The 18,133-nt window shown below is 40.5% G+C and overlaps 1 protein-coding gene across 2 annotated transcripts in view; it reads right to left on the bottom strand.

The window, feature by feature from the left end:
* Positions 1-13,852, bottom strand: part of osbpl6 (oxysterol binding protein-like 6) — a 30,801-nt gene extending 16,949 nt beyond the window's left edge. For both annotated transcript variants that reach the window (XM_068329366.1, XM_068329367.1), the window contains exons 1-2: positions 13,634-13,852; positions 7,252-7,484 (exon numbers count right to left, since the gene is read on the bottom strand). In XM_068329366.1, the coding sequence (XP_068185467.1) occupies positions 7,252-7,398 (147 nt within the window). In that variant the 5' untranslated portion in view covers positions 7,399-7,484; positions 13,634-13,852. The remainder of the gene's footprint in view (positions 1-7,251; positions 7,485-13,633) is intronic.
* Positions 13,853-18,133: the final 4,281 nt, after the last annotated feature.

Here is an 18,133-nt window from a genome sequence, read left to right as displayed (position 1 = left end):
GTTTATATCAACCATAGAAAGTCCTGTTTTGGTTATTGGACGCTAAAAACAACTAAATCAAGCTGAAACAATTTCCTGGACTCTGCTCATGTCAATTGATCCCACTGCAGAAGGATTTAAAGCTGAATGAGGCGGTCCGCCTCGACGAGTTCACCTTCATAAAAGGATCGTAGTTTAGCTGAGTTTGCTCAAAGAGATTGTCAGTTTGACACAGATGGCAGTAACTTCATTCAGAGTTAAAGCATTTGAACTTTTCTTTAACATGGGTCCAATCCTGTGTGTTAAATAGAAGTATGCTTAACAGAATAAGAATATACGTAATTACTTTGGTTATCTAACTACTAAGTTAGGGAGACGATAGTTCATGTCTTACTGTCTTCTTCACCTGCAGTGACGCACTCCGTCTCACTGAGCTATTAATGCTGCAATGAATCAAACTATTACAGTTAAGGCCTCCCCTGGTAGCAGAGAGGACAAACACTCCTTGGGGACCCCTTAGGCTAAATTAGCTCTATAAATATCTGAACAGCAGCTCACTTCTGACGAAGGGTTCCTCCATGCATCTGATTCTGATGCAGACATTGACTTCTTCTGCTGCAGAAACACATGGATGCAGCACCACTGATTCCAATTTATGTCCTTCTTATTATTGAAATAAAACTTGATGCAATTATAAAGGGGTATGCAGTATAATGAAACCGACCAATCTTTAAAATCTGTTATGAGTTTTCTAAATCTATTGTCAGACGCATACTGAATCATTGATTACCAACATTAACATATTAAAGCGCTAAAATTGTTATCAGCCACAGTATAAAGACGACATTCACAGAAGACTGGAGCTTCTTTTTTACGTCAAACATAATGAAATGATTGATAATTATTCTTAGCAGGGATCTGTTCCCGTCTTATGCTATTTATGTTTTGTTGTCAGGGAAACAACAGGTTGTTTTCTTGAGCTACAACAAAAATTATCTTCTTTCTGCAAGAAAACAAAATTTCCTTAAAATAATTTTAAAAAAAACCCTGTTCTCGAAAAACGAATACTGAGTAGAACTGCAGATTATAAATTACTGACAGAATAATTTATGATTATTCTGATAAGAACATCTTTTCTTATCACCGCTTAATCCGCTGTTGTGGGTCACGGGGAGCTGGAGCCTATCCCAGCTGGTTTAGGGGGTGAGGTGGGGGAAACTCCGGGCGTGACACCAGTCCACCACAGAGCCACACAGAGACATAGACAACCACGCACTCACGCATTCACTCCTTCGGTCAATTTGGGACTGGCCAATTAACCTGAAGCGCATGTTTTTGGAGATGTTTTCATAAAAAAATTTTTTTCTAGCCTTCATCAGAGGATTGTATATCATTCATTGATTCATTCATTCATTTCCTACAACTTGTTATGCTTTTGGCAGGTCTCAGGGATTGCTGAAGCCTATCCAGCTGACATGTGGGTGAGAGGCAGGGGACACTCCGAGTATGACGTCAGTGTACCGTGGAGTCACTTGGTAGACAAATATCTACCCACACACACACTCGCACCTATGGGCAATGTGGAATGATCAGTTCACCTAAGGTGTATGTTTTTGGAGGTGTTTTTGGAGCAGGAGAACCCGTTACATGTATGAACATACATGTAACATCTATAAGATATTAATACAGACAGACAAGAGTATAAACGTACCATTGGTCAAATGGGTATCAGACCTTTCAATCTCTACTGACAATTTCTGGACCCAAATCTACAAGCTTTTTTTTTTGTCATTTTTGGTCTCATGACCGACCTACCTAGAAAGACGGACTTACTCTCCTTTTATCTCCCCTTGTGCTTTGTTCACTCATCTTGTGCTCTGATCTATGGTTCTTTGTTGCGTCATATAATCTGCGATTTAATCTGCGGCCTTTGTTATGGGCATACAAACTTTTTTTTGTCTGTATGGATTCTCTTTCTTTTTTGTCTTTTTGTATTCTCATAGGTTAAACCCATAAAAGGGGTTCAATTGTTTATGAGATCAATGCTTGTTTTACCCTTTCAGCAAAATCTTTTATATATTTTATTGCGTGCATGCGACCATCACCGGTTCTCTTTGGGAAATAAATTGTCAATCTTAATTAGAGTTTTCTATTGTCAGCCAGAGACGGAAGTGCCGCACCTCTGTGAGTTAAGGGGGAAACCAGAGGGAGACAGGGAGAGAAAATACAAACAAGGTAATGGATAGACAGGCAGCGCTGTTACAGTGGAAGAGGTATGAGCTGTTTTATTATTTCTAACAATTTACACCTTAATACCTAATGTTATAAAACACCAGATTAGTGGAGGTCCTGACAGTATAGAATAGACCACCAAAGGAAAACAGTGCAGAAGGAAGATGGAGGGCATGTAATTGTGATGTCTGAAGAGAGATTCCTCAAATTCTGATGGGACCCAACGGTTCTCAACAATTGGACTTGATAGGAGCTGGTAAGCCCTGAACCAACAGCATGTGTGATGGAAACCAATGCCCAGAGAGGCTACCAGGGCCCAGCAGGGCCAGGCTAGCAGAGAAAACCAATCTCGGACAGCCAGGAGCATCCAGAAGCCATCACCTGAAGAGCGACCATGGGCGCCAAGAACTACATAGAACCAGAGACCAAGAAGAGGCACTTACTAACATGATCTGTGGTTTCTTCTTAGGAAGCAAACTGTTTCATCACCAGTGCATAGGACGCACAGAAAACCCAAAGGTGACAGGAGATTCCACAGTGGAGGTCCAACGTTACCTTTTAAAAGCCAAATACCAAGAGGCTGGAAAGTGCTTTGGAGTACTGAGAGAGGAAAAAATCATTGTACCCCAATATATACTGTACAGGCTGGCTTTAGGTTTTTTGTGAATCGCCTGAAACCAAAAATAGTTGAGAAACAATTTTTGAGTAAGAATCAAAATCTTGCCTGTTCTGTATATTAGTGTCCAAGTTACACAAGCATGCTTCCTCACTACCTCCTTCCTAGTTTCAAAAGCACTTTCACTGTCGTCTGCCATGATGAAACTAGTCATATCATTCACAATTTCTCATCTATATATTTTATCATACACTAAGATTAATTAATTGGTCATACATTTTTTGTAGTACATAGTCAATTCCAAGAGCCAAAATGTCAGAATGGATCACACATGAACACACAGCAGCCTGTAATGGTACCCAAGATCAGCGGGTGGTTTCACGTGCAGATGAAGCTTCAACAAATGAACCCTTCCTCAAATCAATTGACTGATATGGTTCAAAGCCTCATGAGGCTTCATCTCGCCATCACTACCCACCATCATTCCGTCGTCCGCAGTGATATCAAAATATCCTGGTCATTGCAATGAAAGCCACTATCACACTCGCTTACTGATAATGACTGATTCCACAGCTTCCATAAATCAAACGGGAACATTACTAGATATTTATCCTGAACACAGTGTGTGATTCTATCATTCCCTGCTCCTATCTCTGAGCTGAAAGCGTCTTATCTAAACAGGAAATGACAAGAATTGAGAAAAAAAAAATTGATCACTGCAGCAACATCCTGAACCACCGTGTGTGTCCGCATGTCTGTGCTCTCTGCGGGTGGTGCCTCTAATTGCCCTCATGAGGGTCTCTTGATTGAAATCAGTCATCAGCAGAGGGATAACTGACATGTATTGATTTGAAAATGAGGGGGCTGATCTTAAAAGGGCACCCACCACCCCCAACGGAATGTTTCATTCTCAGTTTTCATCTAAAAGTTCCAGTCAGGCAAGTTAGAGTAAAAATATGTCTCCTCTTTAGTCAAAGTCAACTTTATTGTCAAAAGTACCGTATTTGCACGACATACAGCACAGATGAAACTGCAGTCCTCTTAGACCCATAATGCAACAGGCAGTACAACACAGGCAGTACAACAGGCAGTACAACACAAAGTATAAGACGAAACACAAAAGGACGGTAAATATCTATACACTGTAATCCCGTACGGGGAAGTGACGTGTGCGCAGTCCCTGAGTTCACGGGGGGAGAGAGAGAGGTTGTCAGTTGTGGAATGGCGGGGGGGGGGGGGCTGAGGATAAAATTCAAGGCTGTGGCAGGGGGCAGAGCAGGGAGGGAGTTGAGCCTCCGACCGTGAAAGTAACTGTCCTTGATCCTGCTGGTTTTGGCCCAGAGACTCTGCAGTCCCCTACCTGATGGCAGCAGGCTGAAAAGGCTGTGAGAGGGGTGGGGGGGGGATTACCTGCAAAGCTGATGGCTTTGCGGGTGAGGCGGGTGTTATAAATGTCTGTGAGGGAAGGGAGAGAGACCAGTGATCTTTTCAGCTGCTCTCACGATGTGCTGCAGGGTGTTGCGGCAGGAAATGGTGCAGGCGCCGTACCACACGGTGATACAGCTGGTCAGGTTGCTCTCGATGGTGCCTCTGTAGAGGGTGAGCGTGATGGGGCGTGGGACACTTGCTCTCCTCAGTTTGCAAGAGCCCCACCCCTCAATCATGCTCACCTTCTACAGAGGTAACAACTTCTACATTTTCTCTAGTCTCTGTAGACGACAACATGATTGGTGTCACCTATGCACTTTGTTCGTGGTGCCCATTGGTTACTTCAGATGTCCAGCCAACCAATCACCAGTCAGAGCATTCCATAAAAGGAGCTCACATGAAGCTGCTTGTCTGAAGTTTCTCACTCATAAGCAGTCCTTTATCTTCTTGTGTATGTCATGTGAAGTTGTGGAATGAATCTGGATGGGGAACCCTGCACACTTTCACACAGGTAGCTTTAATCTTGACACCAAGATTATTAATGAACACCACCCCTTTGTTTATACGGTGAAGTTCTTTTATAAACTCCTTTAGAGGTAAAGCTCAGGCAGTTTCGTCAGTTTATTTCTATTTGCTGGACACAGTCATCTCCTCCCTAACACTTGAAGAACCTTAATGTTACACTTATAATGCAGCACTTATGAGTAACGTGAGCTGAATATAGATCTGTTTAATTTCTACTTTGACTTTGAATTTTGAAGTTCTTTAGTGTTGGTGTGAGGCACAATGACAGAAATCTGCAGAGGAGTGACTGTGGTCATTATCTGACTTATGACTAAACATGACTTATCTATCAGTCAGTTATAAAATACAGTTGTACCATTCAAATACAAAAAAGATCTATGCAATTTTTTTAATAAGAGGAACACTGTGGTAAAAATCAAAAGTGTGGGGATTGAAATCAGATACAGACTTGTGTTTCCCACACAAGGCCTTTCCTCAATGCTCCATACCAGTATACTAAAATATATTTAGAGATGTATTTTAGCAGTTTTTATATTTAACCATTTCAGAGGAAGACACCGCCCACCCTTCTCTACCTCTACCCTTCACTTTTACTAAGCATCCTCCACAGAGAATTTTTTTTTCATAAGTATAAAAATCACAATATATAAGGGATCTGCAGGACAATTTGCTGTCCCAGGGTCCGCCTATTTGTCTAAAGCCTCATCATTAAACACAATCAAAGAGAACCAGTATACGAGAAGCTAGTAGATGAACTTGCTTTAAACTGAAACTGTTTCAAAGATTATGATTATTATAAAAATGCTCTCCTTCTAAATCTGTAACCTAAAGTTGACAACATTTAAGACAGAAATAATGACCGTTGGGGGTGAGGGGCTAACACTCTGCCTCATCAAGCAGCAGGCCGCCAAGCCAGAACCAAATCCCTCCTCTCCACAGAGAGCCAGTTCCCACGGACACAAGCTGGGCTCTCGCCTCCACAGTATGCCAGAATGCCACATGTTCAGCGGCCCACCAAGCATCCGCCTGTCCTCATGAAATATTCATCACCCAGAGCCGACGGAAAAGCTGTGATGTCATAGACTCAAGTTTCGGTGTCCTGTTTCTGTGTGAGGCAAAGCAGCCTGGTGAGATAAAGCAGGCCGGAGGCTTTGGACGCTTACTGAAGGGGTCACGTTCGAACACTTGTCCCATAAACTGTTAAATAAGACCGATCTCATTGTTTAGGATGTCTCTGCAAGGTTTGTAGTTAAATAATAGGAGATTAATGCCAATAATTGATAACGTCAGTGTGCGTTCAGTTTGAGGGGCATCAGCATGCTAGATTATGTGCCTATCATACCTAAGAATCTGGCAATACTAGACATCAAAATACAGCAATCCCACGTTACTCGTGGTTAATGCGTTCCTGGACCACCCACAAAAAAACGAATTCCGTGAATTAGCGACCAAGTACTTATTTAGTATTTACGGCAATTTAAACGTTTATGAACCCTCCCCATACAGATATTAAACCGCCTTATATCTGTATTACCTTTTTGCACACTCTTATAGACTTGTAACACCCCAGTGTTTCTTATGGTGGGCAAGGACGATGCACACAATATTCCTTTGAGCGGTCTTAATTTGTCGTCCAGCCTTAACATGGAACAAACAAGAACTGACAACGATCTCCTGCTCATACTCTCTCATGCCCCCTTCTTAGTCTCGCCAACATGCAGAACACACATGTAGGCCAACTCAGGGCAACATACACATAATCGGAACAACCCGGGTGATCACAGACTATTTAAAACACTTTTGTACTAAAGAAAACTTGCAGGAGGAACCGTGAGTCTGGAATACAGCGCACACACGGATGATGTCAGCCAATATCATGTGTATACGGTATCACGTGACTACCTGCTAAAAATATGTCATGTAGTGAAGCCGTGCATCTTGAAGTGCGAATAAGCAAGAGATTACTGTACCTGTTTAACTTCAATATATGAAAATATTATAAGTAAGAGAGTGTTTAAATGCACAAAATAAGCCAACGCCACATATTTATGAATCAACTCTTAATTAAAAATATAGTTTTCTTTGAGAACATCAAAAGAGAACATCACATCAATATGAACGTATGCAAGCATATTAATATTTAAGTGATGTGTCTGCTGGAGGTTTGGGTAGAATTATGTTATGTCTTAGTGTTGGTTTGGTTTTTGTGGTTTTTGTTCAAGCTGTGCTGAGACAGAAATAAAACCAAACTTGACTAAAGATCTGACAAAAGAACAAATGTCTGTATCTCCTCAGCCATCTGTCAGTGTTTGTACTGTTTCTTTTGCCACAAAGCGATGATACTGCCTTTCTAGATATTTCCTCAGCATGTAAGAGATGATGAACGCAGCCTCATGAAGTGTTGTGTTCCAAGGTGCTGCTAAGCCCATCAACCTTTTCTTGATAAAATGCCCCTGTGGCCTGGGAATTACCTGCCGGCTGTCGCGCTGGGAGGAGGAGGAAGAGGAGGCGCTCTTGTGAACAGGTGTGGAGGTCTTATTGCCCTGTGTGGCGCTCCTCTCCTCAGAGCTCACCACGCGGCTGTGGGGGCCTCGCTGGGGGTGTTGATGTTGAGACATGGTGGGCACCGGTTGAGTCCCTCAGCACGCCTCCTGGATAAGGAGCATCCTCTGAGACTTTCTCACCCTCACTGCTCACTGTTCATCTGAAAAACAAGAGATCAGAGTTACACTGCTGCATTTCCTCACTTTCTTCTTTATTCTGCTTCATTTCACATTATATTTACTTGTATTATAAAGGAGATGAAAATTTACAAATTGTAGCTGCTTTGATGGACAGATAAACACCTAACGCCTAGAAATCAAGTGTGTTTCAAAGTCTCTTTAGAAATTTGACAGCCTTCCATGGGAAAAATCCACCTCTCAAGCAGACGTGTACCTGTTGGTGACATTATTTTATTATTTTATGAATTTTTGGGGTTCAATTCAAACTTGTCTGTGCTTTTTTTTCCAACGGATTTTTAAGTCTAACAGGTGAGCATCTGATGAGGATAGCGTGGTGTTTATCTGGATCCAGAACTGAACAAAAGGGTTCTTCATCACTGTAGAACAGGGGTCTTTATGGAAAATGTCTATGAAGAGTGGACAAAACTTAAAATCCCCATAAGATCGACCCAAGATTGAGGTATGAACTCTTCATATGGCACTCAGTGAAATATTTTGAAATTTAAATTTCAAACCAAAAGTGTTATTGATGAAAATAATATTTTTTTCTTGGAAAAAAGTTTCAGTTTTATGCTTCAAATCAAAAACAAAGTTACTGGATATGGTTCCTTGGTAGATAAAGGGTTTCGATCTGTTGATCCTCATTTTTTTGATCCAGAATGTTCACATTCATAGGACTCCCACAAAATTTGCTGTGGTGAGAGAAGAATGCTACTATGAAATCGAAATGTAACTGAAACTCCTACAAAAAAAACACTATTAATATTGTTTGGAATACTGAAATATTGTTTAACTTATGCAACAATCATCACATTAATAACACGTCTAACATGAACACAGCAATGCCAAATGATAGGGCCAGATTTTCCAGGTCAATGAGTCACATAAGTGTCTGATGATCATGCGACTAGTTTCCGGATGTGATTAATTGATAGTGAGTTCGAAACCCATCGTTGCTTACAATCGTAGGTACGTAACTCAGTGTGACTGTCATCATGCCTCCTCCAGAGCAGCCTGAGGTCATCCCAGAGGACTGTGCAACATCAACCATTAAACATCTCATTAGCCCCAGGATCATGATGGTAATACGATGAGGAGGCCAGATCAATAGAACACAGCATCTACATTTCTACTATACGGTCACAAACCAGGGGAAACCCCAGCTTAAGAATAGCATCAACTAATTAATCCATCCTAAAGACACTTAATTCAAAATTGAATTGAAAATTTTGCAAACCTTGTGTTCAGATGACAGGGTGCACTTATTTCCATCATCAGTGACAATAACAAGATGTGAAACACCATGTTTTATTACTACCTGCAGTGACATAATTATTTAAGGTCTAGTAAAACTAGTAAAACAAACACACATTGACAGACTGACACTAGACAGATAGACAACACCAGATAAATTAAGATAGAAGACGAGTCTTTACAAGGAAGAAATAACATCATATCTTAGATCAACTATCTGACAGCATGATATTTGTGGATAACGTAGTGCTATTTAACCATTACATGGTTATGATAGACGATGAGCAAGTCAGGCACAGAGGACAGGATTGTAGTTCTAGTGTGGTTTAATGGAGAAAGCTGCCTGACCTGACGACTGGCAGACTTTTCATTCTGTATTTTATAAACACACTTTTTACAGCTTCTCAAATGTCAGGTTTCACTTTTTTGTCTTTTTTGACAGCACACTGAATGTTTTTGATTACCGCCATTTGTATGTTTTATTATTGACGAACACATTCACAACAGTCCATTGCTGATTCGTCTATATTTACTAAAAGCTACACAGAATGGACGGGACGGTCAGACAGTGATGCATGTGTCACGTCAGACTGTGTTTTTGGACTTTTGTATACTCACCTGTAGTTTAAACTGACAGAGGTGCTTTCCTATTTGTCAGGGAACTCCTTCACGCTGACCCGCCCCTCCACCCCCCAGTTTCTAGTGGCCAGTTCTGCATACTTCAGCAGAACGTACTGTCACATGTAACTGTGTAGCTCACTCCAGCTATAATCTGATATTCAGATCCCTCACTGTCATCATCCCTCCTCTGTCTTAGCTTTCTGGGATCTAAGCTACTGTAACACAAGGCACTAAGTCCATCCAGGCAATGTACGCCACTTAACCTATTTAACAGATCCACTCTCCTTGACCTAATAAGAAGCAGCAGGGAGGAATGATTTTAATGTAAACCTAACAGTTTTAACGCCCCGTCCAGCCCAGAGAGTGAGCTATAGAGTTACTGAAAATTAAAGACATCAACAGTATGCTGTAAGCACATTAAAAGTGTGGAAAGATGCCAAAACAAGTAGAACCGCTGTAAATAAAAGTGAAGTGAAACCTCTTGCAAAAGCAATAACTTCACCACCATGAACACCAGCGGTGTGTTTTGTTATACTGAACATTACTGCTTAAAGACAAATAACACTCATTCTTTAGTGTAGGACTACAATGAATAAAGATTTTGTTTTTATTGATTCTGGATGAATAAATTAATCATTTGGCTATTGATAACATTCATACTAATCATTTACATTTATCTTTACTAGCATAAGTGACTTTTAGTATTTGCTCAACAGAAACTGAAAAAACATTCCAAAAACATTCCCAATTAATTTTCTGTTGATGACCATGAATGGTTCAGCGGTGTTTTTAATGACACTGTCCCATTGATATAAAGGGCTCATGTGCAAGAACCTGGAACCTGGATTAAATATATCAGCTATCCTCTATGAAACACTACTGACCTTGTCAATAACTAATGGATAAACTGTGACGTGTAGATGAGATATTTTATCAGTGTAGAAAAGATTCCATCCAGCCAAATGAAATGTGTTCCAGATAGAAGAGGATACTGCTTCAGCACTTAGTGGGATGAATGCAGATGTGACTTAAAATAAAAATAAAATCTGAATTTGGTTTGAGAGCTTTAGTTTGTGTTCATGAATTTCTATAACTTGCTGTTTTGTTTTTTTTCTACTGTTGTATTATACATTTGTCACTTGATGGCACTGACGGGTGAGCGTGTTCATGGGTCTTTTGGTGTGTGTGGGTTTTTTTCTACACTGCTAGCAAAATGTTTCATGCAGAACAAAGAAAGCTGAGGGGGATACCATTCAATCAATCAACCAATCAATCAATCAACCTTTATTTATACAGCGCTTAACCACATCAGCAGACATTTCAGCTCTTTGACAGACACAGAAACCCAATGGAACCCTCTGTGAAGCTGAAAAGTTGTGTCCAGAGAGCAGACTGTTCAAAACAAATCTATGAAATATCTATGAAACATAACCATCCAATTCCATCTAACATGACGAGTGGTTTTTGAAGTATGAATCAGTGTTCTGTGTGCTTCGTTTTCTACTGATCTCATGTGGTTGGGACATTTTAAGCCCCCACTGGACAAAGATGAGCTTTGAGTTCTGCAAAGCAACAATGGAGCGAGAATGAAGCCATCTGGGGAACGGAACTCTGCCCTCATTCTTTACATGCCTCAAGTTAAAGTAAAATGTCAGTGGTACATAGTTTTTTGTTTTGTTTTGTTTTTCACAAATATCCATCTCACAGAAGAAATGTACCTTGAATGGCCATTGTCGTCATGGCAAATATATTTTAATCTATTCAGTTGGTAATTAATATAATGAATAATTGTTCTAAAATAAATGCTCTTTTTTTTAAAGCAAAAAAAAAACAGTTTGTAAAACGCTTCACACACTCCTCGCTGTGCCAGTGCCTTGCAAACCACAATGAATCCTTTCTGTAAATAAGCTCGTCTGCTGCCTGATTTTATCATGAATGGTTCAGTAACTTCTATTTATTTACTCCCTACTCTGGTGATGGTCTGAAACTGTAGCTGAGTTAACAAAAAAGACCCAAGCACTTCTTGTTTCAGCATGTGAGCAGAATTTAGGTGAGGATTTGTACCTCTAGTCAATACTAATAGATCAGAGCAATATCTAGTAGTTCATATTATTTTTTCCATTTTTTGTATAACTCTTGGACAAAAATACATTTCTAAAAATCTAATCCAATGAGATAACTGAGTGACATTAGTGTTTTACGTGCCTATGACGGTTAGCTTTTATTCTACAGGATACAGCTTCTTTATGATGTTTCCTGACGACTATAAAGTCTCGCTTCCACCTGTTTGTTCCACAGCAAGGTCAAGAACAGAATGCTGAGTTACGACAGGCTTATGTAGCCGAATGTGTGCCGAGTCCAACAACATTCATCATCACAAAGAAATGAGTAACAATCATCTGTCCTGATGTGGGTCAAGCAGTCTGGAGAGACGACAAGAGGAGGACAGAAATCCAACCCACGCTCCCTGAGATCCAAGGCAGGTGAAGAAAACAAATGTAACATGTAAGCACCCAATATGTCAAGCAGCGCCATGAGGGCCATAGGCAAAAAGCAATGAAAACTAAAAAGGAAACCATTAGAGACGACTTCCTGTTGCGTGTTTGGATGTTTGCCCACAGCACACATTAATCAAAAAACTGCACAGCTCATCTGTACCACAGCAAGAAGGCAGACAGACACACAGGTTTGTGTTGTCACCACATCCCAGCCACCAACTATAATCACATCATCACCAGCACTCATCGGTGAACCGAGTTGGACCCCCCCCCCCACTACATAATTAAAGCAGGCCAACAAAAGCAAACTCACGTCCCAAGATTATATTACAGGGTCTTCAAGGACAGCTAGTGTCTGAAGTCACTCATTTCCGTTGACCTGGGTGTTCGGGATAAACACATGAACATCTAGTATGACCGTCAGTGTGAACAGCACATGAGTTAAATGCTTCAGTCATGAGATTAAGTGATGGGAGAAGCCCATTCCATCAGAACAACTGCTCAACTTCAGTTCCTGGCGGGGATAAAGAACTCAAACATATGATTCAGATTTCTGCTTCCTGATACAAAAACAAACTTTGACGGTTCTCATTTCAAGTCAACTACATGAGAAGCCAGAAAATAACTATTTTTTTCCCAAGTATATTACAGATTTATCACAAACCAATTATTAACGCATTATATTGAACGCATTATTGAATCATAAACCTTAAAACCATATTAAGAGTCTGACAACTGCTTTTGCATTATTAACTGATTACAAACTTGGTGTCTGAACATTCCAGCTAATAGAGTCACGGGGAGTAATTATCTTGCTTTAATCCTTGCTGACAGTTTCAACATCACGTGTTGAAAGGACAATCTGAATCCAATAATGTGCACATCAAAGAGAAGCTGTCCTCTGCTCATCCTCCCTTCGTGAGAGGGTTGGGCACAGAGGATGTGCAAAACCTACACTAAATGGGACAGGGATATCTTCAGCGTGATGCTTCTTCAGGCCAGGCCAAGAAGTATGTCGGAAAATCAATCTTCAACGCTGATCAAAATACTGTAGCGTCTATTCAATAATGCATGAAAATCATCAGACAACAAACGCTTTCAAGTCTCTTCTGCTCTTCTTATATCTGTGTTGCAAAGTCACCGGCTGACCTTCAGTTGAAAGGGAGCGATCCTGGACGTGGCAGAAGTTGGATGACTTTCACTGGAGTTGGCGTAATGGGTGAAATATGAATAACAATGAGTGGAGATCTCGGTCATCATTCATAGTCTATGTGAGGAGAACGTTTTACAAAATTGGCTGAGGATGGGGAAGCCATGAAGCTGGTGTTTTAAAAAGGTGAAAATGCTGGTGACGCATTACATCATCCTACTGAGCTCCAGAGTTAGATGCCTGATTGTTATTGACTCAACAACACAATTCATGTCTGGGGGGGGTGGGGGTCCTAGGCACATGGCTCGGATGCTGTTGTGTTGGGTGTCATGATTTGTGGGTTATTTCATCTCTGAGTCACCCCGGCAGCAGCGCGCTGAGGCTCGGCGCTGATGTCTGGCTGGTCCTCGGTGATTCACTCAGGATGCAAATAAAAAGGGATGAGATGCTGGGGGTGCACCACAGCAGGGGCTACACACACACACACACACACACACACACACACACAAACACACACACACACACGATACCCCACTGTATAACATTCCAATTACATAAGTACAACCTGTATTGCCTTGGAATAGAGGAAGGAAGCTTACAGCCTTACCACAGATGCGCTTTCTTTGCGCAGGAACGAATGGAGGTGTAGGTATCCCCTAGACTGGGATCAGATTCCCTGCTTTTCAGAGACAAGCCGCTTCCATAATAGTGAACATCGAATGCGCGAATTTCTTCTTATTGGAGACGTGAGCTGCACGGATGATAAAACATGACAGAAAGTCAGAAAGTGCTGTGTTTGTCTGTTTCCTTGAATGCGGGCTGAGATGCTCCGATCGGCTCAGCTGCACTCCGCTCGCTCCTCCCTGCAGCAAGATGGGCTTCGAGCGGGAAGAAAGAGCCGGAGTGGATCCACCAGAGGAGAGGGGCTCCCCACGGAACACGGCTCTGGACACTCACAAGTCCTGGACTCGGATTGCGCGGTGGTGGAACGCTGGACGCAGTCGATCCAACATGTGCGTCCCATCAAAACTGGTGTTTCAGAATGGGACCCAGTTTGCAGATAAATTGTAAATGAATGAGCAGAAATGGAGCAAACCTGACTTACTGATGTAGAAACTCACATTAGATTTCACTTAGAGTAAATGTTGTAAAGAGTATGGATCAAAGGTCCGTTTCAAGAATCAGGTTTAGTGAAAACTGAGTTTGCTAAGCCTGAAATGAAGGAAACCCAAATCCTGGTTTGAAAAAAAAACAGAGGTAACCTTACCAGAGTGATACGAGTAAATCTAGTCTGTTTCATGAGAGAATAAAAATTCACTTTGACTTTGACTTTTGAGAGGTAACTGAACCTCTGATTTTGTTACCGCAGCAACAGACTCTCTGGAACTAACCTGGTAGAAAGCAGGTTTTACTCCATAAAATCAGGGTTTCCTCTGACTCCTCCTTCAAAACCAGTCATGTTTCATTTCCTTGGTCTGTCGGATGATGGGTTTTACTGCAGTTCTGTTTGAGCATTCAAAAAATCAGTCCATTATTTAGAGGCAAACATGGCATGTCCGTGTAATGAGGATCCAATTGATGAAGCATTAATTGACATAGATTTAAATATTATCAGAAGTTCCGTCATACCCAGACAGTTCTCTTTATGATCGGTAACTGTTCACCTCCCAAATCATTGTACATCCTTGACCTGACCCAATCCCACATCAGCAGCATCCCACCAGGTATGGTGTTTATTTATTCATTTATTTTTGCGAACTGAGTTTTTTTGCACACAGTACGTCTCGCATGTCAGAGCCGAGGAGGAGTTCCACCAGATTGCAAGTGAATTAGAAGCCTGTTAAATTATTTTCAAATTATATTCTGCTGAAGTGAAAAAGAAATCCATTCACAGCATAAATGTGAGTTTCCTGCAGTCTTACATGATGAGCCAACCTCTCCATTATGTAAACCTCCTCCACTATACCCATCCACTTCTCATATGATAGATAGATACTTTATTAATCCCAGAGGAAATTGTATAATATGTAGAGGTTACACTCTACCCCATTTCCTGTGATATCTTTTATACAAGATACTTACAGTAATTTCAGAATGTGCCTGTCACTTGTTTGCATATAAAGAGTAAGAAGGCTCCACCTACATTTGAACTGGGATGACTGGATTCTGAGTCCAGAGTGCTAACCATTACACCACTGAACCTGAGTTTGTTATACCAGACACTGATTGTCTGGAATTAACCTGGTTGGGAGCAGGTTAGGTAGCACTTTCACCTCACAGCAACAAGGGTTTGGCTTTGATTCCTTTCCAAGTGAAAATTTTAAGTTATCTCGAGCTTACTTGAAAGACATGCACTTTTGGTCAATTTGTACCCAAGTGTGAGTGTGTCTCTTTGTCTGTCATGTGGCCATGCAATGAGCAGTTGTTGGCATCCAGCTGGGATTAGCTCCAGCATACCCATGACCCACAAGGCGGATAAGTGGCTATATACAAAACAATTGTGATCATCTCACTTAAAGGAAAATGGATGGATGGATAAATGATGAGGGTTAACTATTTTCTATCATACTAAGTACTGATAATACAGGGATTTCTACCTACAAATCCAATTTCAATTATTATTATCCAGAAGAGAAATACAAAAATACACTTTCATGCTACGTGCTGATAATTCAGCTTTTCCAATGTTGAAAAAAACCAAACACATGCACTAAAACTAATTACCTATTTTGAAACAGCCACCGTTACCCTTTAGTGACTATACAACAAATTCTACTTAAAAAATGTTTAAAAATCATTTGTTAATCAGAAGGGACGTACAATTCTTTGTCTATTGCTATTTACAGCAATAATAGTAAATAACAATGGTCCCCGTATTGTCATACCTGGACCATTGTCCTGGTATAACAATACCTGGACAATTACACCATGTAATGGTTAGCACTCTTGTCTTTGAATCCAGCAACCTGAATAAAATTGCAGTGGAACATGCTTATTTACAAGTTTCCCAGAAGACCAGCAAAGTTCTATTAAACAAGTTAACATGTTTTTCAAAAACTGAAACTAAACTTTAGAAAAAACCGAGACGAAAAACATCTGAGGAAATTTTCACATGTAATACCAACTAAAACCCCACAATTAAAGTCAGATAACCGAAATTAGCTGTCAATTCTGATACAGAAAGTAAAGAACCTTAGGTGACTTTCATGTGTAATGTTACATCAAACCCTGGATTGAAAGAAAGCAGACACAGAAGTATTCACCAAAACTAACTACAAATTTTGATTAAAAAACAAATGGGGTGGCACTTAACTGCTACCCCTGCCCTGAATAGAAAAAAATATGTAAGCACATGCATCAAAACTAACTACCAAGCTGAAACAAAACAGCTTCAAATAAATTTGGTGGCGGCTACCGCTGCCTGAAGATATTTGGCGGACGGACGAACTGACTAACGGACGAACACAGAAACGCTGACAATTACATAGCATCATCACTTTGAAGTGGGATGTAAAAAATTATTGCACATATTCGGACCAATGTTTTGTTACATCCCGCTTCAAAACGGTGATGTATTGTTATTTTCAGTATTTTGTGTGTTTGTCCCATTGTTCGTCCATTCGTTCATGTCCACCAAAATAATTTCGCAACCGTTGCAGATAGAAAGATGAAACAAACATTTGAACTATGATATCATGGTGTAATGGTTAGCACCCTGGACTCTGAATCCAGTAATCTGAGTTCAAATCTTGGTGGAACCTTCTTATTTGCAAGTTTCCCTTGAGGTCAAAGAAAGTTGTACCTATGCACTAGCTTTGATCCATGGTCAAAGCTAGTGCAGAGCATTGACATACTGTACCCTGAAATGTCAAAGCGATGCACTTCTCAGGTACTACTTTCAGTGTACCCTGACCTACCCTTTGTGGGATATTGTAGTTCTTACTGCCTTGTTTTGTTCTGTCTTGTTTTGTTTTTGTTTTTCTATTTTCTTAGTTTGTTTTTGCTAGTTTGTTTGTTTGTCTTCTTGCATTTACCCTATGGTTCAGTGATGTAATGGTTAGCACACTGGACTCTTGACTCCAGTGATCCGAGTTCAAAGCTCAGTGGAACCTTCTTATTTGCAAGTTTCCCTTGAGATCAAACCAAGGTTCTATCTATGCGATAGCTTTGATTCCAGGCTATAGCATACCTTTGACCTACCAAAAACGGTCAAAGCTACTGTACTTGTCACATACTACTTTCAGGGTACCCTGACCAATCCGTCATGTGATTTTGTGGTCTCTGAATGCCATGTTTTGTTTTTGTTTCTTTTTATTTATTTGTTTGCTTTGTATTACTTTGTTTGTTTACTTATAATAGCCATATGGTTCCATGATGTAACGGTTAGCACTGTGGACTTTGGATCCAGTGATCGAGTTTAAATCTCGGCGGAACTTTCTTAATTGCGAGTTTCCCATGAGATCAGAAAATGATCTACCCACGCACTAGCTTTGATCCGTGGTCGTAGCTAGTGCATAGCTTTAACCTAACGTGAAAGATCAAAGCCATGCACTTGTCAGGCACTAATTTCATGGTACCCTGACATACCCTTTGGGGGATATTGTAGTTCTGACTGCCTTGTTTTGTTCTGTCTTGTTTTGTTGTTGTTTGTTTTTAGTTTGTTTTCATTTGTTTGTTTGTTTGTTTGTTTCTTTGTTTCTTTGTTTCTTTGTTTCTTTGTTTCTTTGTTTCTTTGTTTCTTTGTTTCTTTGTTTGTTTGTTTGTTTGTCTACTTACATTTCCCATATGGTTCCTTGGTGCAATGGTGTGCACTCTGGACTTTGAATCCAGTGATCCGAGTTCAAATCTAGGTGGAACCTTATTTGCAAGTTTCCCTTGAGATCAAAAAAGGTTCTACTTATGCAATAGGTTTGATTCAAGATCAAAGCTAGAGCATACCTTTAACATACCAAAAACGGTCATAGCTATGCATTTGTCAGGTACTGCTTTCAGGGTACCCTGAACTTTCCTTTGTTGGGATATTGTAGTTCTGACTGCCTTGTTCTGATTTTATTCATTTTTATTTGTTTGTTTGTTTGTTTGCTTGTTTGTTCACTAGCAGAAGCAG

The sequence above is a fragment of the Antennarius striatus genome, chromosome 12, assembly GCF_040054535.1.
Source record: "Antennarius striatus isolate MH-2024 chromosome 12, ASM4005453v1, whole genome shotgun sequence".
Lineage (NCBI taxonomy): Eukaryota > Metazoa > Chordata > Actinopteri > Lophiiformes > Antennariidae > Antennarius > Antennarius striatus.
Note: the sequence above shows the minus strand (reverse complement) of the source record. Positions and strands in the feature narration are given on the sequence as shown.